This window comes from Carassius auratus, chromosome 22, assembly GCF_003368295.1.
Source record: "Carassius auratus strain Wakin chromosome 22, ASM336829v1, whole genome shotgun sequence".
Lineage (NCBI taxonomy): Eukaryota > Metazoa > Chordata > Actinopteri > Cypriniformes > Cyprinidae > Carassius > Carassius auratus.
In genome coordinates, this window is record NC_039264.1 from 13,932,669 (window position 1) to 13,958,461 (window position 25,793).

The following is a 25,793-nucleotide window of genomic DNA, read 5'->3' on the forward strand; positions in this document are numbered from 1 at the left end:
CGATCAGATTGCAGATCCAATTAATGCCACTAAAAATCCTGCAGTTCATTGCAACCTGGTTCTATATTGCCACTTTTACAAGATAATCCTCACTGCAGAACACAAAATCCAGGGGGCGTGGCTGGATCCAGATTCAACTCCTGACACCTTACATTACATATACCAACCCTGAAACAACCCCTGACCAGTCAAACCACCCATCTCCACCCCCTGATCCCTAAACCCCACCCATCTCCACCCCTAAAAACACCCATCTCCACCCCTTAAGCTACCCGTCTCCACCCACTGACACCAAAACCCAAACATTTCCATAAACCTACCTGTCTCCACCCTCTGATCCCTAAACCCACCCATCTCCACCCCTAAACCCACCCATCTCCACCCCCTGATCCCTAAACCCACCCATCTCCACCCCTTAGGCTACACGTCTCCACCCACTGCCCAAAAATCCAAACATTTCCACAAACCTACCTGTCTCCACCCTCCCTCTGATCCCTAAACCCACCCATCTCCACCCCTAAACCTACCCTTCTCCACCCCCTGATCCCTAAACCCACCCATCTCCACCCCTAAACCTACCCTTCTCCACCCCCTGATCCCTAAACCCAACCATCTCCACCCCTAAACCTACCCGTATCCACCCCCTTACCCCTAAACCCACCCATCTCCACCCTCTGATCCCTAAACCCACCCATCTCCACCCCTAAACCTACCCGTATCCACCCTCTGACCCCTAAACCTAACCTTCTCCTCCCTCGGATCCCTAAACCCACCCATCTCCACCCCTAAACCTACCCTTCTCCTCCCTCTGATCCCTAAACCCAACCATCTCCACCCCTAAACCTACCCATATCCACCCCCTGACCCCTAAACCCACCCATCTCCACCCTCTGATCCCTAAACCCACCCATCTCCACCCCTAAACCTACCCGTATCCACCCCCTGACCCCTAAACCTAACCTTCTCCTCCCTCGGATCCCTAAACCCACCCATCTCCACCCCTAAACCTACCCTTCTCCTCCCTCTGATCCCTAAACCCAACCATCTCCACCCCTAAACCTACCCGTATCCACCCCCTGACCCCTAAACCCACCCATCTCCACCCCTAAACCTACCCGTATCCATCCCCTGACCCCTAAACCCACCAATCTCCACCCTCTGATCCCAAAACCCACCCATCTCAATCACCTAAATGTGGATCCAGCTATGCCCCCTGGATCTTGTGTTCTGCAGTGAGGGGCTACTGACTTTAAAGAGAGCCATTGGTCCGATGCTTGTGTATAATTACAGCATTGTATTTATGATGTTCTGCAATTCTTACCAAGATCCATTAATTCCCTGACTCTCGAGGAATCATAACATCATCCCTGTCCCCAGTTCAAATGGCCAGTCAGCATGTCCATCACTGCACCCAGCAAGTACAACAAACAGAAGGCTCTCGACCACCTCCAGAGCCTGGACACCCATCATAAACAGTTCTCCAACACCACTCTGGCCAGCCTGCTGACTGACCGAATGAACAAAAGAGGTTGGCTCTTCCATCCATTCTGTCATTAGTGCGGCTTCAACAGACTGGTACTTCACGGCAAAAAGCGATGGAGGTATTTGTTCACCAACAATCGTTCTTGGGCGGGACATGCCATTCTTCCCTTTAGGGTCATATCAAGACAAGTCTCTGTTTTCCCTGGTAGATATATCACCTTGTATGGTCACATACTCAGAAATGTGCAATAAATGAAAGATGTTGACACATAAGTTTAATAATATAGTGGTTTCATCTGCTTTCATTCAGTTTAAAAGAGCACGGTCCATCAAGAGACGCTGATGATGACTGGGGTCTGTTTTGAAAGGTCCTTAAAAGAACTATGGAACATTCTTTTTCTTATTTGGAAAACAAACTACTGAAGATCTCTGCAGTTACGACACAATTTACAATTAATTGAAGGTCAAATTTCTAGACTCCCTAAAATGACAGAGATGCTAAGGCATGACAACAAATTTCAAGGAAAATTTGGAGTTTCTTTCTTGAACTGCGTCAATATTCCTGAAGGAAAAAAAAAAGTATACATTTTATATATATATATATATAAAAACAAAAAATTTTCCTTTTAGTGGGACATAGTGAACAATCGGGGGAAAAGTGTGACTAAATGCCTCCTTTAACAGTCACTTGGTAGTTTCTGTAGAACGCATGATATACAGTATATGGAAAAAATGTGGATTGTTAATTTTTCCAAGAAAATACTGTCACTATGACTGATGATGATGTGAGTGAACTGAATAAAGTGTCTTTCCTCCAGACAGTTGGTTATTCTTTTTTAACTATATTTTATGTAAATTGAGATTTAAAAAGACATTAGCTATAGTGAGTGGGTGACCGTGGGAAGATGTTACTCAATTTGTACATTTCAACCACTTCTGTTGTCTTCAACCTTTCATTTTATATACTGCAATTTGCATACATGAGTTTGTTATGCTGTTTAAAATAGAATAGCATATCTTCTCAAAAGCATTCCATGTCAACTACCCACCTTATGCAACATTATTGACAATAATACCAAAAATACATAAAACATACAGCAGATCCACAACAATAAAAGCACCCAATCTCATGTTCAACATATATATATTTTATTGTAATGACTGAAACCATTGTGTAAAACATCCGTCCAGGAACCACGATAGGCCAAGTGGAGGAAACAACGTAAAAATAAAAAAGGGGTGAGCATTTGAGTAGACGTGTAGCGGTGCATGCTGTGAACACGCAGAACTGATAAACACCACCTGCAAAAAAGAGTGGAGATGAGCACATGCGCTTCAGCGAGTTTTGATGCAAAAGTTTTGGCACCCCATGAGGCAGCATAATATCTTTGTAATTATTCTTTTTATGCTATACCATGAAGTTTCTATAGAAAGCTGCATAATGTGATGTTTTCTAGAGATCAGAAATTCTTATAGTAGCAATATTGAGTTGAAAAAGTCAAAAGGTGACAAACAGGCTGTGCAAGTGTTTTGCCACCCTTTTAAGTGTGTTGATTACCCGTAGTCACTTATTTCTGTTGAAATGATAATTATCTGGGGTGCCCAAACTTCTCCATCAAATTGTATCGGAATTTCATGAAATTTTAATTTGAATCTTTCTTAGTTTAGCGTCTTCACAAAGTACAACAAAAAAAAGAAAATGTAGAGGAAGTACCTGTAAGGGGGGCGTTTCTCACTCGTCTATGTATTCGAAGGGTTCTGGAGCCTCTGGCTCCTGTTCTTCCTCCTCGATCTTAGGGCCATGAGCAGACACGGGCTCCACAAGCTCCTCCTCTTCCTCACTGGTGTCTTTCAAGATGATGATGCCACCCGTGTGTAACTGGGAGCGACAATGTGGACGAAGGTGGTTACTATATGTTGTGACAGTCAAACTATATACTTTCAGGCAAAATCAGTTGTCTGCATATGTTATTTAATGCAAACTTCAGAATCATGTTTTCAACATTTTCATATCTGGTCTCCTAAAATTGCTGTTTATTAAGCAAATGTCTTCTCTCTGAAGAGGTTTCTTTCATTGGCAGCTCATTTTATTTCATTTTACAGATGAAACCGTCACAACAGGCTCAAATCAAAGGAGTCAGACTCACGGGTTTGAAGGGCTGGTATCTGCAGGTGTCAGGCATGGTGAGGACCTTAAGCTGGGCGGCCATGACACGGGCTGGGTTCTCCAACATCTGGAAGTTTGGCTCTGGCTCTTTTTTCTTTTCCTTTTCCTTTTCCTTTTCTTTCTCTTTTTCCTTCTCCTTCTCCTTCTCCTCGTCTTTCTTCTCTTTTTCTGCTTCTGCCTGTGTTTCCTGCATCAGATAAAGACCAAATTACTGGGTTTCTGCAGTACGTGACATGCTAAAGGTTTCTGGAAGTGCTGTGGGACAGGCATACCACTTCCATCTTTTCCTCTTCCTTCTCTTTCTTCTCCTTTTCCTTCTCCTTCTTCTTGGCTTTAGCCGTGATGGACAGAACGGCAGTGGAAACCTGACAGAAGAACAGCGGGTTAAGTTACGCCACGAAATCTGGGACTAGAACATTGTTTTTTGGTATCGAGTGGAGTTGTGACAAGCCAGGCGAGAGTTCATGATGAAAGGGTTAAAACAGACCTTCTCTTTTTCCTTCTCCTTTGGCACTTCCAAGGGTGGAGGGTAAGCAAAGGTGGAGGGCTTGCAGTTGGATCGATACTGCACCTTTGGCATCTGTTAACAGGAAATAACTTATTCATTCAAAATTGAAAAGTGTAGATTTAAAGATTTAACTTTTATTCTGTTCTCTTAGAAATATTTTGATATCAAACAGGTCTCCTGTGTGGTTTATTTGAGAAGTGTTATTTGTAGGACTCCAGAAGTCATTGCCCCTTTACAGCCTTTCATAGGAGTCACATAGGAGGTTCAATGACAGTTAGGATGTTGCAACATCCACCAAGTTCACTAGTTCACCAAGTTTTTTTTTCAAAACAGTACTCTTAACATGCAGTACTTGTGCCTCAAGCAATGAAGAGGCCAATTTTGGTAGCATCGGCTTTACCTAGTTTCAACATTGGCGTTAACCCCAGAGTAATCCAAACCTGTCCCTGAATACTCTTGATAGCTGGTTCAAGTGTGATCAATTGGGGTTGGAGCTAAACTACAGGACAGTGGCCTTCCAGGAACATGATTGGACACTTCTGAACAAACCAGTTCTCCAACTAGCATGCATGGATTAATGGTTTGGCTCCAAACTGGATACATGGGGATTATAAAGTTTGACACTTAATGCATACAAATGTTTCTCTTATATACGAGAGAAGTCAGCCATGTTGAGGTTGCACTGGATTGCTTTATAGGCTGGAAGATGTTTCTTCTTACCTTCAGATCCTTGTTGAGCCCAATGATAGCTGTGGGTGTGAAGGCCAGAGACAGGAAGTGAGAGAGCGGGAACCAGAACCAAAACTGGGTGAAGACCAAGAGACCCACCACAGATGGCATGTGGGTGTGGCCTGTGCGTGACTGCAGAGAGATCGTCACATTACGACCGCCTGAGAAGAATCAGAGAGATGGTGTAAGCAAGCTCCTCTGGAACCCCAACCCAACTCTTCATTAGCAAAGCTTCAACAGCGAAAAATGCTACCAATCAGAAAAACAACACTCCATGTGAAATACTCTCCCGAATCGGTGGGTTTGTACACAAACTTATATTTGGGAAGCTGGGGGCAAGAGCATTTTGAAGGTCGATGCATTCTTTCAATATTAATAGGCAAGCACCCATGGGACTGAGTGAATGATATTTGCTTGTAGTGGCTTGAAGACGTGGTGCTATCTTGTTTGGCACGCCACATTCTTGTCACGATCCTATTCGGTTTATTCGCAAAGCCTTAAAATGACTTACCTGCTCTGACATGCATACGAAAGGTTTGCTTTCACCCTCACATTTAGCACAGAACACACAACCATTCAGTTATTTGAGATAAAGACTCTATAAAAGCACATTAACCCAGAGAGAGAAAAAAAATCCATTGGCATTTTTAGCAATAGATGCATTAAAAAGATCAAAATTCTACTAAGCATTTTTCCTTTATATTCCATTAATGAGAAGAAGGTAAGGCAGAATGCAAAGAAATAAATGAAACGAAGCACACAAAAGTCTAGTCTAGAAACTTTAAATAGTCACATCTGATACTGACCTGCATCTAGGATGCCCTGAGCCAGGATGGCCCCAAATTTGGCCATCACATCATCGTGCTTGTCACTGATCACCTTTGAGTAGAGCTGTCGAAACTGGTTCACCTATGGAAAGAAATAGCCAAGGTACAGCTGATCTCTGATATACAACAACTGATGAACGAGAACAGGAAACAAGATGCAAAATCAAAACTTACCCCATTTTAAATGGTTCTGGTCTTAATTTAAAAGATGGTTTCTCAGGGATTTGACAAGGTCAAAACAGATTCATGTGCGAAATGACTTAATTCGCTTTCCAAAATATTAAATAAACACTTAGATTCTGTTAAATGAAGTCTGTTCGAAGGCATTTATGAGAATCATACTCTGCTTTCTCTCCCCAAGTTTTCAGGCCAGGCTCATAAAACATGTGGCTAGCATGAATTAAAGTCTGCCCGGAAGGGATATTTAACAAATGATTGCCATTATTACAACTCCAGCCTTTTATTACACCATAAAACAGGGATTTCAAATCAATGTTACTTTCATGTGGCCATAAAACTCGCAGTCCGGTAATAATCATGTGGTAAACCCGAAGGAAAATCACCCCAAGAAACAAGCAAATGTACCGTGACTACACAACCACATTGTAGAAATAATTCGACAAAAGTCTGATATTATAAGAGGTGAATATTTATAATTTAGGTGCACACTAGAATCAATAATAAACAGTTAAATGACAGCCTATTGTTCATTTTCAGTCTGTGTAGTCTCTCAAGCCCACAAAAAGTTCCTCTAGCTAATGTACATCCGTTAATCTGGAACCTTATTGGTGCAACATGCGATCCACATGAATGTATATTAAACATTTACTGTGATTTTGTAGTTCTGAGCCTCATATTGCAGTCAGGCAAGGATTGACAAAGTCTTTTTTTAACACTTATGAATCCCAAAGGCCAAATAATTAACCCAAACCACCCAAAGTGACACATCCCCCTTACCTTTGGACAGGTGACCTCCGTCTGCTGGATCATGATTAAAGCCGAAGCGATCAGCGCCCCCTGTCTTACGTAATTCACTGGGTCATTGGACATCGGCTCCAGGAGATTGATTGCTTCCTGTAAATTGCATATAATGCAGCTTTTAAATCATCTCATTTCTCATTTAAATCTTATAAATGTCTTATGAACGTGACACTGTGTCTTGTTCCCAATGAAGTTCCAATCATACAGTGGTTAAAACAATGCTGTATTTGTTCGATAAACAGGAGTACCAAACTGAAAGACTTGCCCTGAAAATTTTAGACTCTAGCACATGAACTTTTCATCCTTTGGTCATGGGTATTTAGGGTCACATTTGATCTTTAAGTTAAAAGCCAAATCATTTTGAATTACAACTACACTGAAGACGGAGCCCAAACCAGCAAGTTTGGCTCACAGATCATTGAGAGCTCAGGTAACATTACACAACATACCATCATATTTCCTCGATTGAGTCAGCAGTTGTTTGGAACGATTAATTCAAAATAAAGCCAGAGTTTGTTTGACAAACGGAGCCAAAAAAGGATTGTGCCGGGACAGCGAAAGCAGAAATTATATTGCAGTAAAACTTTGACCAGGTGTATAAATCTCAGACCCAAAGCTGAATTTGTGACCCATTTAAACAGAATTAAAAATGTGGGAGATCTTGGCTCACCAAAAAACTCCCAACGACTATTTGGGCACCTGAGAGAGATTTGTATTAGAGTTATTATAAGTTAAATAGTCAAGACCATCTTCCTATTCCATTTTTCCAGCTCACCCAATGAGGGAGTTGAGTGGTTAATGGCTTGAGCATCGTCCAAGGCATTGGTTTTAATCTCATCTCCACTCAAGAGGTAAATGTGCCATCTGTGACTCTTCCACTGGTAATGCAATTAGTCACAGAACCAACCTGAGCATGCATAAGAGCCAATCCCATCTCTCAGGATTGTTTTAAGACAGTTCAAACATCTCTCTTGGGTCCTGGCAGATCTTGCCCAGCTGTCTTACAAACTCCTTTAATAATCGTTCAGCCATCTAAACTTTAACAGTCATATAAGGGCTCCAGACTGTGACTAAAATGGCCACAGTTGCAACAACAATGACTGAACAAGAACTGATATTGTTGATAAATTAGAAGTTACAGTACACATATAAAGCGATACAAATCTTGTAACAAAACGTTACTATATCAAATCTCAGAGCTCTTAACATAGTTATATATACCCAACTTTATTTGCATACGTACACTATACTCACGTTGTACATATGATATATCGATATGATGTGTGTATATTATAAGCTATAACATTTCCAGCTCTAATCTACTAAATGCAACTATAAGGCGTGAAGATATTACAATTATCTATACATTAGCATTAGGAGTTTATGTAAAGTTGCTTTGAAAGAATGTTTTGAAAAACGTTAATACAAATAAATAATAAATCTGACATCGTAATAACTCGTTGACATCATTATACCACATGTACGATTTGTGCACAAATGACTCGATTAAAGGTGCCATAGAATGCAAAAATCACTTTTCTAAGGTTTGAACACGGTTGTGTGGCTGCAGTGTTTGAAAACAACCACCCTATAAATGGTACAAATCCACTCACTCATTGTTTTATCATCCCAATAAATCATAAACAGTCTCTGCACACTAGTAGTTCCAGAATATGACTGCACAGTCAGAGAAAGTCCCGCCCATTTGTGACTCTCTCTGTCCTATTAACATTTTACACTTCACAAACGAGGCTCAGTTCAGTTCTGGAGTTATGCAAAGACTGCTTCTGAAAGAGGGATCGATACCAATGCTTTGTGCGCAAACATCCAAAAGTAAGCGTCACGCATTATATTTTGTTTTCCAAAAGAGCTTCTTTGCTAATGTTGCTAAAGCTACAATTGTCAAGGTCTGTTTTCACTAATGCTGCCTTCTCGTGCTGCCAGAACGGTTGTGTATAGGAATGAGGTAGTTAAAAATTGCGTTTTGAAAACTCGTGGCAACAGTGTTAAAGTAGCCCAATTTCATGGGAAAACTGCGGACTTGGCAACACTGTAAGGGAGGCGGAAGCACCAACTCATTTTCATTTAAAGGGGACAAACACTTAAACAGAGCATTTTAACTCATACCCTAAAACTGGCAATTTCAATAAGCTATAAAAAATTATCTGTGCTGTATTTTGAGATATAACTTTGCATACACACTCTGGGGACACCTTTAAATGCATTAACAAGCTAAGAGTACAGAGTACAGATACAGTATTGATCCAAACTCACCTTGTTCCCAGTGCCAGCACAACAGATGCCCAGAGCCATTGCAGCGCCGCAGCGGACGTGAGGATTGTAGCTTTCAGACAGCAGAGAAACCACACTGGGACACTGTTCTGGAGTCCTGTAGACACAAACACAAAACACTTGAAGCAAAGACCATCCATTTCTCCAAACGGTTTATTTTCTCCGACAGCAATACTTTGGATCGACTGAAGGAATGCGAGGCTTTAGTTCTTTGTACAAAGTTTATGCAAAAGGACTATTAAACTGGTGTGCAGCCAAACTTAAATTTATAACAAAAGAATCTTACTCTATAAAACACTACAGGTTTCCATTCATTAAGCATATCTGAAGTATGCACATGAGTTTATTATGAACGAAACATAAAAGTATGGCAATGGGAATCTTAGGCCATAAATGTGACAAGACTTTCTGGCCTAATATTCTGTACTTCGGTACAAAGGCATAATAGAGGTTTTAATGTTCAAAATGTGGTTCTTTGGCTTTTAATAAAGTTGAATGAAATGTATAGAAAGCTTCCATATGAACAAAAATATCAATTTCCATGCAAACTTGATCTGTTGAGGAACATAGTTTACCAATTACAGGAAAAAGAAAAAAGAGAAACGTCCTTGAAACGGTTACTGCAAGACTATGTAAATCTTCTGTTTAAGTCTGTGGTAATGGTAATCTTAAATAGCCCGAAGGTCTAAATGGCCACGCAGGAATAAAGTAATCAAATAACAGCCTCATTTTCCTCATTAAATCCTCCTTTGAGACTCGGCTATGCCAACATTCTCATATGTCACATAACACAAAGTCACTGAAAGGGAGCAAAGTTATTACACTAAAGAGAATTAGTTCTTCTCATTGACTTGAATTAGCTATTTACAAAAAAAAAAAAACTAAAAAAACTAACAATCAATCAATCTAGGGATGGCACTGATATATAACATAATCAATGTCCATTATTATAAATCCTTACTTCTATATACTAGTATTACGTTTCATACGCTGTTTTTCCATTACCTCTCAAATTGCGCAAATTGAAAATATGCCAGCTGTAAACATGAATTTCGCCAAAAACCTCCATATATCGCAATACTTTAAGACTCGTGTTTTTCTCCCCCCACATTTAACGGTCACCTGGCTTACCCTTCGAATTAAAAATAACGGCTAGTGCTGTGGCTGTGATATACGTAAACATAGCAACATCTGTCATCGTGACTTGTCGCGAGAAAAAAAATAAAAAAATAAAATGCATTTTAGTTTAGCGTAACATTCGTTAATAAAAGCGCATCATTTTGCAATTTTTTTATATTAAATAATGCAAAGGTTTTGTGCAAATTAGAAATGGAAACAGATATTAAAGCACCTATCTAAATACTTAACACCTTCAAACAAAAAGTATCAAATATTAACTAAAAGTTAATAATATATCTCTCTCTCTCTCTCTCTCTATATATATATATATATATATATATATATATATATAGATATAGATATATATATATATCCTAATATATCCTAATTCAAATAAGTATCTTATCTTTAATTCAGACTAATCTACTCGACATATATCATTTGATTGCAATATGCTCAATTAAGATTAATTGCGCATAACCATATTTGTAGTTTGTATAATACCAGGTTGATTTAAAATAAACTGAATTAAATTAAAAGTTCAGTTTTGGTCCAGAGCAACAACAAACACAATCTCATCAGTAATAACAGACAACAAGTCCAGTTGAGACAACTTATTGAACCCTTTTCACAGGCCAAACCATTTCCGTGGGAAGCTAATCCACAATTTAGTACTCCCATACAAATGCCAACTAGCAATAAAAAGGATTTGACTTAATCTTTCATCAGGCTGGAATTAATGAGTTGTGCTGGATATCAAGGGCCGAACTTGGCAAGCTGAGAAATACAGTTTCAACACTGGAGTTGGGAACCTTCTGTACAAATACAAATCTTGGCCAGGGTCTTATGGTCATCCACGGCCATTTATTCAATCTAATCCTGACTGGTCATTTGGGTTTTAGAGGCTCGTCTCAGATTCAGACTGGAGCTTCATTTGTTGTCACACACAAATCTAGATTTGCCTTCAATATTTTCTGGTATTCATTCATAGCCACTTGCCAATTTTATTGTATTTAGGCATTTATAAAATAAAAAAAAGACAATGTTTGCGCTCTACACTAATACACATGCCTGTGCATGGTACATCTATAAGTAAAAAAACAAAACAAAAAAAACATTATTTAAACACTAATGAAAAAGTACTAAACATTCTAATAAAAAAATAAAAACTTTATATGCACAACTTGCACTCGTTCAATGTCGAAGATCACTGTCCCCAAAAAGCTATATATATATATATATATATATATATATATATATATATATATAATTCCTTCATAAGAACTGCTTTGTCTTACTTCGCAAGCACAATCAACCTTAACAGCCTCTTAATTCTTTAGCTAAAAGCTCAGTCCTAAATTTGGTTTTGTCTGATTTAAGTTTTTTCTTGTTAACTTTCATAAACAAAAGACAAAGTCTGACACACTCCAGGAGTCGGAGGCATTCACGGTTCAAGAGTTTCCCTTTGCCAGACATTATCCAACGCACCAGTAAAATTAACAAACAAAAGAGTCCCCTCCACCAAAACCAGTCCACTTTTTTTTTTACTAGTTTATTATTTAAACAAAGACTTCAGGTTTCCATACATACTCGCAATAGAAAAGTCAAAGAGATTCAACTGAAACATTTCTCATTAGACGTCTACAAAACTTTGGGTATAAAAGCAATTGCATGAATTTTAAAAGAATACATTTAGGTCCGATTATTATCATATATCATATCAGATTATTATTCAAATAAAATGACAAATAGAACAAAATTACTAAATGGCTCAAATTAAGTTTTTTTATTCAAAATATTTATAATAATAATGGTACAATCAAATGATACTATTATAACTACTTTAAAAAACATTCAGAATGAGCCTCTTTTGTTGGCGTTTTCAACCTCTAGCTACACCGTGTCAAGGTGGGAAACAGATGTGTCTGTACAGCACATAGCGGTACTGGGAAGGACGAGTTGGATGAAGATTGTTCACAGATTGGCCTCGCAAAAGTCATTTAATGTGAAAGTCAGAGTCAAGTCCTCAATCGATACTTCTTAAAATACGACAGATCAACCACAGAAGCGACCCGCTCAGTATTCAGAGGGTGTTAAAGGGCAATCACGCTCCATCTGGATATACAGACAGCTGAGGGAAATTAGCAGGGTGCTTCAAGGTCCAAGTTTGGATAGAAACCCAATAGCTCAATAGAAACTCAATAGCTTAAAAAAAAGCATCAAAAACACCATGTTTCTTCATCTCTGGCAAGAAGTAGGTGGCAGGGATGTGCTAAACCATTTTTTTTTAAATGACTAGTTGACTGAATGAAAGAAAATGGATAAATCACGTTATGGAAAAAGTATGAATGACAAAAATAAACAGCAGCATTGCTGCATTGAAGAAAATGACCCCCCAGGATCCCAGTGTCGACACATTCATCCGTTCCTCCAGGTTTAACTCGTGAGAGAGTGAGAGAGAGCGAGAGGCAGAGGCAGAGCGAGTCAGTGAGCAGACACAGAATGAGAGAGGAAGGCTCAGAGGACGTATGGAAGTTTTAGACCAGTCGGTGATCACGGTAGGTGATGCGGAGAAGATCTGGGGATTCGTCCAGACCCTCGAGAACAAGGACATTCCTCAGCATGCAACTGAAATGTGAGATAATATCTGGATCCGTTCCCACAGAGAATTTGGTCGTCTACTTTTTTTTGGTGTACATATAAGATGAGAGTTCACAATCGGAGGAACGTTTCATGTAGTAGCCCCCGTTTCATTTGCTTAAAAGATGAGCGAAAACAAAACGGTGAATGATATGGAATTAAGCTAGAAGGAAATCTTCAGGTTTGAATTCAAGGTAAGTGAAAAATAGACTGAAATTTTCATAATATGTTTTTTCATGGAATGTTTAATGTATTTAGAACCATTTTAAATTTAGAAGACAAAATATAGTTAAAAAATTTAAATGTAATTTGATGAGATAAAAACAAGGTATATTAAGCTTATAATGGGGTAAAAACTACTTCAAACAGTGGTAAAGTTGGTAAGGGAAATTAAATGGTCTCCATAACAGAAATAAAGAAAAAATTACAGTAAATTAATGTTATTCTACAGTAGTTACTTTTTTCTATAAATGCCAGAATTTTCCTATATTTCATAAAATTATATACATATACACTATTTGTCTATTTCACCACACTCATTACATAACGTTATGCTAGAAGGAGCCATTTCGAAATTATAATGAAGTTATGAAACCCCAATTATTCTGTAAACATAAACATTGTTTATGAAGTCATTAGATTGATTGAAGTAGATAGGAATACAAATTACTCCATATGGTCAACACTCACAGATCATTACTGATAGCTACTTCCTTGCTTAATTCAGAAACATGGCCTGGAACACGTACCACTAATCACATCACGAGAAAATCTAATTTATCATACATCAGTTTGAAGACTACTGTAATGTTCATATTCGCAGGAGAAAGAACAAAGATGGTCAGGACCTTGTCTACCATGTGACTAATCCGCTCTTTTATTCATCTGGAGATAATAAATTGAAAACTCTTTTGCTCGAGCAAACACAAGTGCATTATTTGAACTTGAACGTACCACCACCCTCGGACCAGAGGGAGTCTGTGACAATGCTGGACGAGCTCACGGAAAAAACTAAAGCACAACTTTCCAAAGCAGAATGGCTAGCAGTAGCGTCTCCTCTACGCCAGAGCTCAACCAAACAGGGAGCGAGAATTGGGAATCCCTCCAGCCTGGAGAACCACTCCGTTGGGCCGCGCTGCTCATTCTTCTGGTTATCATCCCCACCATTGGTGGAAACATCCTGGTCATTCTGGCAGTGTCTTTGGAGAGAAAACTCCAGAACGCCACTAACTTCTTCCTGATGTCTCTGGCTGTGGCCGATCTGCTGGTGGGATTGCTAGTAATGCCCATCGCTCTGGTGACTGTGCTATTTCGTAAGTAACCCAAACATTAATTATGGAGGACTGTTTATTGTAGAATTTATTAGCAGATGGAGTCGGTGTCCTGATTTTGAAAGGCTTTAAAGTTTCTCAGAATTACACTAAAACCGTATTAAACAGCGATAAAGACCATGTTTCGCTTCCCCACACTGACAGAATGAATACACACAGAAGTCAAGCACTCTTCAAACTGTTTCTGGTGTAAACATGCCTCACAAGCTTCAAACTACACAACATCTGCCAAGCTACTGCTATTATAGTTCTGATGCCAGCTTGTCTTTCAGTTCCGATGCCAAAACCCCCAGTCGGTCTATTATTTCTCATTAATTAGACCTGATGACATTTATTGAACCTTATTTGCTGGACCTTGTTTACTAGATCATAATCTGGCTCTTGAACCAGGACGTTAAAGGGACAATTCAGCAATGAAATTCTGTTGTTATTTGCTCAACTTCATGTCACACCAAACCTTAGGACTTTCAATGTTGTCCGAGGTTTGGAACAACATTACAGTAATGTTATGTTACATAAAAGTCGGGATTTCCATTTTTAGGGCACACTATGCTTTTAACAGAGCTGGTAGATTACTTATAAATTGTAGTCGGTTACTGATTAAAAAATTGGATGGCGAAAATTGAAGTAAAGTGATGTAATCAATTGCATTACACATTTTAAATAATATAATCAGGGGGTACAATAATACAATGTGTGTGAGACAATGGTAACTATAGATGTTAATTTTTTTTTTAACAATAACTCGTGATTAAATGCAATCATAAAAATAAAAGCAACCTTTACCAACTGGAGCAATTCAAAGCTTTCAGTCTTGTGGAGGTAAGATGTGCTCGCTTAAACATTAAAACCAAATGTCCACCAAAGGCCAGATTCACATCTGTGGACCAGGTGAAGACGGGAACTGAAGTTAAAGCCATGACTCTGTGTAAAACTACACAGCGCTTGATAAAGAGTCTCAGCAAGGCTAAAAACAAGAGCTTACTATGGAGAGCACAGCACAAATGTGTTTCTCTGAGAACGAGAGAAATATTTACATGAGGAAGTTGAGACTTGGCGGGGCAAACCTAAAGTGTGGTTGAGCAGAGTGACTCTGTATTTTGCTTTGAGCAAGAGAGGGCACACTTGCCTGTCAGTCTTTAAGGGAACTAGGGCTGGACAACATAGGGAATACGTTCGCTTAGATTTTGTGTCTCGACTAAAAAAAAATTAAGCAATATCAATGATTTTCGTGTGCCTTGACATTTGAACAAAACTGTGTTATCACCCAAAATCACTTTTATGGGGATTCTATGTGGTATATTTACTAATGTGTTTGGGTGAATAATATTTGAACAAACCTTTTATACATTTTTATTGTTTCAGTTCTTATGCTGTAGTCCGATTAGCCGAGATTTTGTGGGGGAAAAAATCCAATGTCTATTGTCGACAGTGATGTAATGGAGCACTACTCCCAACACAATCACTTTTAAACTAAGTGGCTATCTGTTGGTCAACACTGCTAATTCGGATTGCAAAATCTGTTTAAAATCTTTCACCCTTAAGCAAAATTCCCAAATGCATGGGTTCCTATTACAATGACTTTTGCAATGGAAAATGGTAAGTGTGACCGCAATCATTCAACATTTAGAATCCATTGAGCAACAATGGCTTTTTGAATAAAATGTATGTGACTGGGAAAAATAGGATAGTTGATTTAAATGACGATTTACACAAATGCAAGGAAACAATACAGAATAGTATCATCTAATGCAGGTTAGTCTACTTTAATGCAGGCTGTTAATCAAAATCAATCGCATATTTACATGAAAGTTTTGAAATATACTTTTATATTGCAGTAATAATTAATGTAAAACAATTAATGTAAAAACAATATAAAAATATTTGTTTAGTGGCTTCTTTTTTTGACTTAAGCCGAGTATCACTTATAGCAATACTACTGACATCTCTGAAATTGTTATTTTCTTTTTTAACCATTGACTATTCAACATTCCAATTGAGAGCTATCAATTTTAACATTTATAAGACTTTAACAAATAACTTCTAATTTAAGTTAACTTAAAACAGATCTTCACATGAACCCATTATAACAAATGTCTTCTACATGTGCCCTTTAACAATTAGGAACTATAGCCTACAGAAATTTAATAAAGTTATCAAACACTAATTTCTAAATTAAATAAGGTATAGATGAATCCTTAAAGCTGCAAAAGCAACTGATTTCTATTTTTTCTATCTTTTGCTCTTTAATGAACAGACATCACAACAGATGGGTTATAAGCTTATTTGGCTGCTATTACTTTAAGAGCTGCCACTGCTGAACATAACATGAATCTGACACAGGCTTGTGGTTTAATTCATGCTTTAATATGAAATAATAGTATGAGTCAACCCTAGTTCCGCGTTTGCATTTAATTAGAAAAATGTATCACCTCCGTTAACGTGCTAATTTTGAGAGCACCAATTTATATACATAAATTGTTCTCTTCTGCTCACCAAGCCTGCATTTATTTGAACCATTTATTTTAGGGATTATAGAAATTAATACTTGTATTAATTTAACCATCATGCTGGTTAAATTAACTAGCCTACAAAATGACTGGAAAACATGCTGGATAGGTTTAGTGAAGAGGGGTGATCTGATCCATGCCAGTTTTCAACATCTGGTTATAGGCTCTCCAAACCATGGAGGTCCACTCACACACAAGTTTGGAGATACACTACGGTTAAGGTCCATAAAGGCTAGAAATCATGTTTAAAATGTAAGCAAACATTGTAGTAATGAGCCCCAAAAGGTTTTTACAAAAGGCAACTTTGTGAAAACCGGTATCCTGAAGTATTTGGAGCAGCTTATTATGAGTTTTACCAATGTTTTATCGATGTATTTTATGAAAAATGTCACTAAATTTAACATTTTACCTTGGTTTTCACTTGGTTCTCACACAAATGTAGAATTGTCATGAGAGCAGTAATAATGGCATGTACAACAAACGTTGTATCTGTTTTAGTTGAGCATGAAAAAGACTGCAGAGATAAAAACAACATAATCTTATTTACAAGACTTTAAAGAACAGCATCTGTAAGTGCAATGGGATGAAGACTAGGGCTTTATCGACAATGTAGACAATGAAAAATCGTCGACAAATATTTTTCTTGTTGAGTAGTCATTTGATTTACTTTGACCTAATTTAGAGCCTGCAATAATGCAGTTTGACCAGTGCGGTGCTTTAGCTCAAGACTGTAATTCAGCCCTCCTCGAAGCAGCGTGTACTCTTGTGTACAAGAGTACACGCTGCTTCAGAGAAACGCACCTGAGCCGAACTGAATGGCGTTTGGATATGACAATATATGACACACGCTTTCCTCTCAATAACGAAATAAACAACAACAATATCACAGCAGTGTGATCGGTACTCAGCAGTGTGCACGAGCTCGGTAAAGCATTCACGTTGATTAAAAATTTTATGATATAATATAAAATACTTTGATGAATATAAAGATCCAGAGATCAGATTGTATCTGACATAAAAAACTTTTGTCACATTATACGCAATACCATTCAAAAGCTTGGTATCAATATCACTTTTTATTTAATTTTTTTTATTGGTTATTGTTAGGGATGGGAACCGAAAACCGGTTCTTATTTTTGGTCTTTGAAAAGAACCGGAACCGTGAGCAATTTCTAAGTTTCGGTTCCGAAAACAGTTCTGGTGCAACACGTGACCAAGCGCTGTGAGCAGCCTTGCACAGGTGTTCTGAATATTCGGCGTTTCCCGTAAAGCAGCGGTTCTCAATTGCAGTCCTCGCGCCCCACTGCTCTGCACATTTTTTACGTTTCTCTTAGCGCTTCAGACATTTGCTCTATTCGAACATACGAAGTGCCCTGCGAAGTGGACATCACAGGATATTTAGCCAAGATTCCAGTTCGAAGCCAACGTAGCAATGTGAGGTAAACTTCAACATATTTCCCCTGCTCAGGGAGTATGGAGCAATGAACAATTGGAACACAGTCATGCACGGAATTCATTTCTAATGAGCTGATTATCTGAATCAGGTGTTGAAATCAAATCACATTGATTCCAATGACGCACATCCACAGACTCGTTGCGCTGTCCCGTCTTTAATTGTTTCCCACGACTGTATGTGCTCTCGCGCCTTTGATAACTGTGCACATTGTTTTGTCTGACTGTACATCTAATGGCAGCGCGCTGCACCTGCCGCCACTAAATTGCATTATATTTGTCCCATATTGTCATTAATATGCATACTGGCTTCAACTAGGACTACTAAATAAATAGACTGCTATTGTTCTGCAAGTATGAGGGTTAGATTATTTAGTGTACAGGTCGTTTCAAGAGTGATAAACAAAGTGATAGAAAATTTTAATGCACTTTAAATGTTTAAAAATGTGGAAACCACTCATTGCATCACACCATCTCCTGACTGCATTATTATTTGTAAAACAGGGACTTTATGGAGAGTGTGTATACATGTTTAAGTTTAACCGTTTATATTTCATTAATTAAGGGAAATGAACAAGTGTCCCAGCCCTCAAGGGACTATTTGGCCAACAAGCTTATTCCTGCTTGAAAAGCAAAACCTTATTGATAGTGTAAAAAACATCAACTTTGAAACACATGCTGATTGATGGACTAGCATTACTAAACATTACCTACTACCTTCCAGCAATGCTACATTCAGTGAAGGTAAAATAGTAAAAAATATAGTTCATTTAAATGAAACTAGAAGCCGAACCAGAAAATTTCTAAAAATATCCCACCCTACTTATGAAGATCTGTACACTGTAATATATGTTGCATTTTGACATTGCCAAACTTTAAATTAAGTTGACAGTAAGTAATAAACAGTATTGGGCATTTAGTAGTTGAGTATTGTGCATTTTTCCTTACCACTATTTCTTAATAATTGTTTAATGATTTTAATGGAACCGGAATCAGAACCGGAAATTTTCTAACGATTCCCAACCCTAGTTATTGTAGAAATTAATACTTCTATTTAGCAAGGATGCTTTAAATTGACAAAATATTTATATTTCAGATAAATGCTGATCTTCTAAACTTTCTATTCAAAGAAACCAGAATTTTTTTTTTCAACAACAATAATAATAATAATAATAATAATGATATTAATAATAATAATAAATGGTGCAGCAAATCAGTATATTAGAATGATTTTTGAAAGATCAGTTTTAAAATAGTAAAAAATCTTTCAAAATGTCACTGTTTTTGCTGTACTTTGGATCAAATACATTCAGGCTTGATAGATACTTCTTTAAAAAACAATGTTACTGTTCAATAATGTTTGACTGGTAGTGTATATTGCGAATAAAATTGTTAATCCAAATATAACAAATCTAATCACTTACCTTTATTTTGTTTCTTGTCCATATTATACACTTACGAAAGGAGATGTTAGGCAGAATGTGTCATTCAGTTAATTTACATATAGTAATTAAATGGTAAATAAGAAGGTTTCACTGTCATCTCATTTTGTGTCAAATATATATATTTGTATAAATTAACTGTATAATAATTGTAATTACATAATATTATATCCCAAAGCTGAAGTGATTAGACTATCTTTTATTTAATATGTATAACAATATTTGGACTAATTGCAAGAGCTGAATAATCAAATTCTATTGATTAATCGAAGATTAGTTGATTAATCGTTCTAATAATTGTAAGATTAATTGACTATCAAAATAATCGTTTGTTGCAGCACTAAGGACCAACTCGATTATCCACCATTTCATGTCTGTCACTAAAATAAACCACATCACTGAATATCAAGATGAACCGCCCAAAGGCCCCAAGTGTTTAATATTTTGAAACTTTTTTTTTTTATCAACTCAAGCTTGTTTCTATTTAATAATGTTGTGATACACTAAATACAAGAAGGGATGCAAAGGCTGTGATTAATTTAAAGCAATGCATTAATGTAAATGTCCAAACAAGACATTATAAACAAGAAAAAACATGTATTATGTAAAAATTTATTATTTCTTCTATGTAATTTATTTATTTTACTACCATGAAGAATCTGTGACTTACAACATACTTGACGTAATCTGAAGTTCTTCATAGGTGAATGAATAGAAGAAACAAGAAGTGAATACTAACTTTGAATATTTAATATAAAAGGTTTGGCCTGCATTTTCCCGAAACACTGAATGGCACAATAACTCTGATGAAAGCCATGCTAAGTTAGCGTGCATGAAATAATGAGGAAAGATGTTTTTAAAATGTGTGTCCCATCACAAAATGACAAAAAGGTCTCAGAGGTGGTCTTAATTTAAGTTCAGACAGTGCACTGATTTGTGCTTAATTTTCTGTTCATATTTCAGACTCCAGGTGGCCCCTTGCAGATTTCCTGTGCCCTATCTGGTTGTTCCTGGATGTCTTGTTTTCGACTGCCTCCATCATGCACCTGTGTGCCATCTCCCTGGACCGCTACATTGCAATCAAGAAACCAATCCAGCACAGCCAGTTCAAGTCCAGAGCTAAAGCGCTGGCTAAGATAGCACTTGTCTGGCTAATCTCTATAGGTATGTCACAATGTTAGTCATTGGCCTTTAAAGATGCAGAATATTTCCATTTTCAATTGTAAAAACACAAATGCCACAGCTTCCTTCCAGAAGACGAAGAAGCTTACAAATGGGAACAAACTCATATCTAGAATTGCATTACTTAAGTTTAATACAATATGAAATTACATCTTTACACAAATCTGGAAAATCCCAGTCTCTAAGTGCCAAACCGATCGATGATCTCAACACTTGTTGTCTGGAAAACTTGCATGCGTGTTCATTTAATTTCTCTCACGTCACTGACTAAACAGTGAGCTTCTATTATTTACACAAACAAACAATTTACTTTTAATAATCGGTTTTAGTGATACTTGGACGTTGGCTTGTGGGGGGTGGGATGAAAGTAAACACCTTGCAAATCCTGCTCGTTAATATCAGTCCAGACGATAACTTTGGCTGCGTTGTTTGGACAAGCTCAATGCACTGTTCTGGAATCATAAAGCAGTTTCACCACCATGAAAGGCAGGCCACGTGCTGTGTCACTTCAACACTGACCATGAAACTGTGGACTCCTGAGAATGACGTTGCAAATTCTCACGTTTGACAAAGCACTATTACTGAGAGAAAGCAGGCAACAGGAGCTGATGGTTATAGATACTTAAACTGAGAGACTTCAAATCCAAGATTTATTATTGATGTTGTAATTGCTATTGTTAGTAATGATTGGCAAATGTATACACTATACAATTGTAGCACAAGAGTTCCACAATATCTAAAAAAGAAGACGACATCTGCATTTTTAGTTTATTTTACTGTGCTATAAATGTTGCTCTTATAAGACGCTGTATCAAGTTAAAACATGCCTCGAAGCCTGCGTTCTGTTACATTACATAGTGCTACATCCATTTTTTTTTTCCAACAACAGATCTCATCTTATGTGAACCTCTTATAAAACCTAATCGGGATCAGATGAACCCCACACAAACTGAACTGTTCAAGGCTTCTGCAGAACCAGTTAGTGAAATAGTTGTTTTGGAAATCCACCAATTCATAGCATTGCTTAAAAACAGAAGGTAGCTGCCAAAAGCACAAAAAATACTTTTCGGTGGGCAGGAGCTTACAAAGGGAATGACTGACTATGCCAGGGGTCTCCAATCCAATACTGTCCAACAAATTTCAACTCCAACCCCAATCAAACACACTTGAACCAGCTAATCAAGGTGTTCAGGGCTACTTGATAATTTAATCTATGTGGGTGTAGGCCTAAATGAGTTGGTGTTGACTTCTACACTGGTTGGAGTTAATCTCTCCAGAAAGGTTTACATCTAGGTGAAGGACTGGACACCATGGTCCAATAACGTTTTTGCAGATTTCCAACCCTGCACATGGTGAGCTAGGTTCTGCAGATTTCAGCTCCATCCCCAATCAAACACACCTGAACCAGGTAATCAAGGTGCTCAGGGCAGCTTGAGAACTACAAAACAGGTATGTAACTACAAACTGAAGTCTGCAGGGCGGTAGCTCTACAGGAGCAGAGTGGGAGATCCTTGGACTATGCAGTTACCTAGTCCACTTGTGTCCAATCCTGCTCCTGGATATATCCCTTCCTGGAGAATTTAATTCCATCTAGTGTTGAAGTCCAGGACCAAATCCAGGCCACGGACCAGTGTAGAGTGAATCAGTCAAGAATGACCCTAGAAAAAGGTTGAGTACGAGTCGAGATGAGACCTGAAGTGGATCTGCATGATTCAGACAATGTAAATATGCTATGCTTTTTGAGGTGAATCAAATTGGTCCTGAGTACTACCATCCTGACTAGAAGTTTCAAGTAATCCCGAAGACCATGTTTAGCGGGTTCAGGAGGAAGGTTCCCCTCTGGGAGCAGTTTAATCAATCAAATGTTTTATTTAAACCTTATTCTCTGTTAAATGTAATGATTGGTCTTTCTCCATCAGGTATTGCAATACCAATTCCAATCAAAGGGCTACAAGTCTTCGACCATCCAAACAATGTCACGTTCAACAACAACCACACCTGTCTGTTGTCACCAGAAGGTTTCGGGGACTTCAAGGTGTATGGGTCTTTGACGGCTTTCTTTATACCACTCACAATTATGATGATTATCTACTTGCTGACAATCCAAGTACTGCGCAAGAAGGCCTATCTTTTGAGATCGCGAGCAGCAAGGCCCAGCATTTCCACTGTCTTCCACCAGGAGTTGCCGGTTGTCTCTTCGCCTGAGAAAGTGGTCATTGCAAATGGAATAAAAAGGGACCGAACACTGCATCCCGTCACAAGGGATGAGATCCCTCTCCGCAGGATGTCCACCATAGGAAAGAGGTCCATGCAAAACTTGAGCAATGAACAAAGAGCATCAAAGGTTCTGGGGATTGTATTCATGTTGTTTGTTGTGATGTGGTGTCCTTTCTTCATTACCAATGTGACTTCTGTACTCTGTCAAGGGTGCAACAGTAATCTAATGGACCAGCTGTTGGATATCTTTCAATGGGTGGGCTACGTTTCGTCGGGAATCAACCCGCTGGTTTATACGCTGTTTAACAGGACATTCAGGCAGGCCTTTAGGCGCTACATCACATGTAACTACAGACGTGTAAGGACTCCAAAAATTCAACGGAGAAACAGAATTTCTTTTCGGCCATCGGTGACCGAAAACTCAAAACGGTTTATGAAACACGGTATGAAGAATGGCATCAGCACTGTAAGTTATCAGAGTCCTCTTCGGCGGCGTCCTACGCACCTGCAGACCTCTCTGAACATCACGCTGGACACATTGCTTCTGACGGACAATGAAGATTTCAAACCTGACGAACACGTAAGCCACGTGTAGCACATCCGATAACACTTCAAATAAGTAGCACATCCGATACACTTCAAATAAGAAGCGAGACAGGGATGTGCCAGTCGTTCAGTGCCAAAAGCCCACAAGTTCTCATGGAAACCAATGAGATATGGTCTAAAATGGTTCAGAAGGGCTGCATAAAATGGTCGGGGGATTGTTTTGCATGGTCGCCAATATCACATTCAGTCACATTTTATTTTAAGGTCCAATTCTCACTATTAACAAATCATTAACCACAACTTTTGCCTTCAATAACCTCCTAATTTGAGGCTCAATAGTAAGTAAGGTAGTTGTTAAGTTTAAGTACTGGGTAGATTAGGGATGTAGAATATGGTCAGCCAAAATATGTGTTTTATGATCACTAATAACTTGTATATAATAACAAGCATGCTAATAAGCAACTAGCTAATAGTGAGAATTGGTCCTTTACTGAAGTGTTACCTGATACTCCATCTTAATTCCCTTGATTGGTAGATAGATTTACATTTAATATGACTGTCTAAGAACCCCCAAAAGACAAAAATAGCTTGGGGGTGTGAAAGTAATGCCAGCCTAATAACTGGTGGAACTGTGAAAATAGACAGTACTTATGGCAAAGAGGGAAGTATTTTTGCACATCCCAAAGTTAGTAGACAGGGTCTACAAAGTGAAGCCAAAATAAGACATCTTCTCTATATAAAGCACAAGTCTTGAATAAATAACATCTCCACTTATCTTCTGTAAACAATGAATAAATAATACATGCTTCACTAAGTTATGGCAGGTCTTCTTTACCTCTGCAGACTGATCTTGAATCAAAAATGCCTTTGTATATGTAAGAAATAACTTTGTAGATACTGACATTTTGCAAGATTCTTCTGAACTATTGCCAAATAAACTTTTTTTCCAGATAAAAAGTTGTTGACGTTATGATTTTATTATGCGTTCAGACAATATTTCTTGCATACTAACATAACTAAGAAGTGCTTGTTTTGGCTAATGCTTAAATTTATAATTGCACAAAAAACATGTCAACAGTGCTACTTTGAAGTTGTTCTTCTATGAAGAAAAAAACAACAACAACCATGTTTTCCAGCATGATCTTATGAGGAAAAGATTCCATTCGCATTTGTAGTGAGTGATCAATCAACACCCAGAAAAGAAGAAGATGTCCAGTCATGATTTGCATGTGCAGCCGTGATAGGAGGCCTGTGAGACAGACGACACAAACCTGTTGAAGTGCTGCAGCTCTGTGCACTCTCTAAACACAGGAGGGATTTATATAGATTTATTTATTTTCTTTTAACTGACAATTGATCATGGGAATATCGCATGGCCTTTTTAGGGCTTAAAATAGTTCAGCAGTTCTACTTAGCCAAGAACCAGAGGGGGAACTTACTGCTGGCAAAATAATAATAATAAAAAAAGAGAAGCATATGGGACAACACAACATGTTCTACCCTTGCATGCAGAGTGTTTAAAAGTGCAAGCTGTTTTCGATCGAAATCTGTGGTTGGGCCTATGATTAAAAACTACTTCAAAGTATTTTTTTGTCTTGAAGCTGGTGATTTTGAGGTCATCAAATGTTTAGATTGATCCATAATCAATGCTGGCTATTTCAGGATGTACTCAACATCCAGATGTTTTGAAGTGTGTAGCGGACATGACCGTAAACCAGACTAATTCAATTACTGATTTAATTAGCTTGGTCTGATTTTAATTAGCAAATTAGCTTATTAGCTTATTATTCTAATTCACTGTTTAAATGTAAGAATTTGACTCAAAAGATGATGGACACCTTAAGGAAAAGAAAAAAGCCCATAAAAAGGTACAAATCAGTTTAAACTTATTGGAAAAGATTGGTTTCTCGTCTATGGTATTCTTTAAGACGCCAGCAGAATAACACTCAGCAAAATATAATCTAATTATGATTATCAATAAAATCCCAAAAAAACATTTTTTTTTCTTGATATCGCGCACCCCTAGCTGAAGAACTGCATAAGAGATCATGACAGAAATTTCCATTACCTGCCGAAACACTAGGCAGAGTAACGAAAGGATGCCAATAAAGCAAGTGCCACAGGGCACGATAGGAGGAAGTGATCCATCTCTTAATAGGACTAAAATCAAGTCCTGAGGACAAGCGCTTCAGAAGACTCTCTGTAAAGCGCTGCAGAGGAATGGGTGGAATCTCGTCTGTGTATACATTAAGGGCTGATTAATCAGGGTTACTGGAAAGCTTTTAGAGAGCGGCTCATCCCGATGAGGTCTGTTTATAATGAAGCACAGGATGAGACGACAGGGAGCGTTGATGAGAGAGAGACGGCA

The 25,793-nt window shown here is 38.1% G+C and overlaps 2 protein-coding genes across 4 annotated transcripts in view; one reads left to right on the plus strand and one right to left on the minus strand.

Annotated features, from left to right (window-relative positions):
* Positions 1-2,609: 2,609 nt before the first annotated feature.
* The window catches only part of LOC113039777 (26S proteasome non-ATPase regulatory subunit 1-like), a 30,608-nt gene continuing 7,424 nt past the window's right edge, over positions 2,610-25,793 (minus strand). The window contains exons 17-25 of the mRNA XM_026197867.1: positions 8,969-9,083; positions 6,671-6,787; positions 5,693-5,795; positions 4,878-5,047; positions 4,137-4,229; positions 3,922-4,014; positions 3,630-3,836; positions 3,197-3,361; positions 2,610-2,784 (exon numbers count right to left, since the gene is read on the minus strand). Of these exons, the coding sequence (XP_026053652.1) occupies positions 3,215-3,361; positions 3,630-3,836; positions 3,922-4,014; positions 4,137-4,229; positions 4,878-5,047; positions 5,693-5,795; positions 6,671-6,787; positions 8,969-9,083 (1,045 nt within the window). The 3' untranslated portion in view covers positions 2,610-2,784; positions 3,197-3,214. The remainder of the gene's footprint in view (positions 2,785-3,196; positions 3,362-3,629; positions 3,837-3,921; positions 4,015-4,136; positions 4,230-4,877; positions 5,048-5,692; positions 5,796-6,670; positions 6,788-8,968; positions 9,084-25,793) is intronic.
* LOC113039778 (5-hydroxytryptamine receptor 2B-like) lies at positions 11,389-25,793 on the plus strand. 3 transcript variants are annotated; one of them, XM_026197871.1, is made up of 4 exons: positions 11,389-12,939; positions 13,473-14,058; positions 20,444-20,644; positions 22,582-25,793. In XM_026197871.1, the coding sequence occupies exons 2-4, from the start codon at positions 13,782-13,784 to the stop codon at positions 23,472-23,474; spliced, it is 1,371 nt and encodes a 456-aa protein (XP_026053656.1). In that variant the 5' UTR covers positions 11,389-12,939; positions 13,473-13,781; the 3' UTR covers positions 23,475-25,793. The 3 variants fall into 3 exon arrangements, with proteins under 3 accessions (XP_026053656.1, XP_026053655.1, XP_026053653.1); XM_026197870.1 differs by having other exon boundaries at positions 13,569-14,058; XM_026197868.1 differs by having other exon boundaries at positions 11,389-14,058.

What these genes read in the sequence shown, in the direction of transcription:
- LOC113039778 (XM_026197868.1), top strand. Translation starts at nt 13,782, where the DNA reads ATGGCTAGCAGTAGCGTCTCCTCTACGCCAGAGCTCAACCAAACAGGG. An exon ending in TCTGGTGACTGTGCTATTTC is followed by an intron (nt 14,059 to 20,443) that starts GTAAGTAACCCA and finishes TTCATATTTCAG; the next exon opens with ACTCCAGGTGGCCCCTTGCA. An exon ending in TGTCTGGCTAATCTCTATAG is followed by an intron (nt 20,645 to 22,581) that starts GTATGTCACAAT and finishes TTTCTCCATCAG; the next exon opens with GTATTGCAATACCAATTCCA.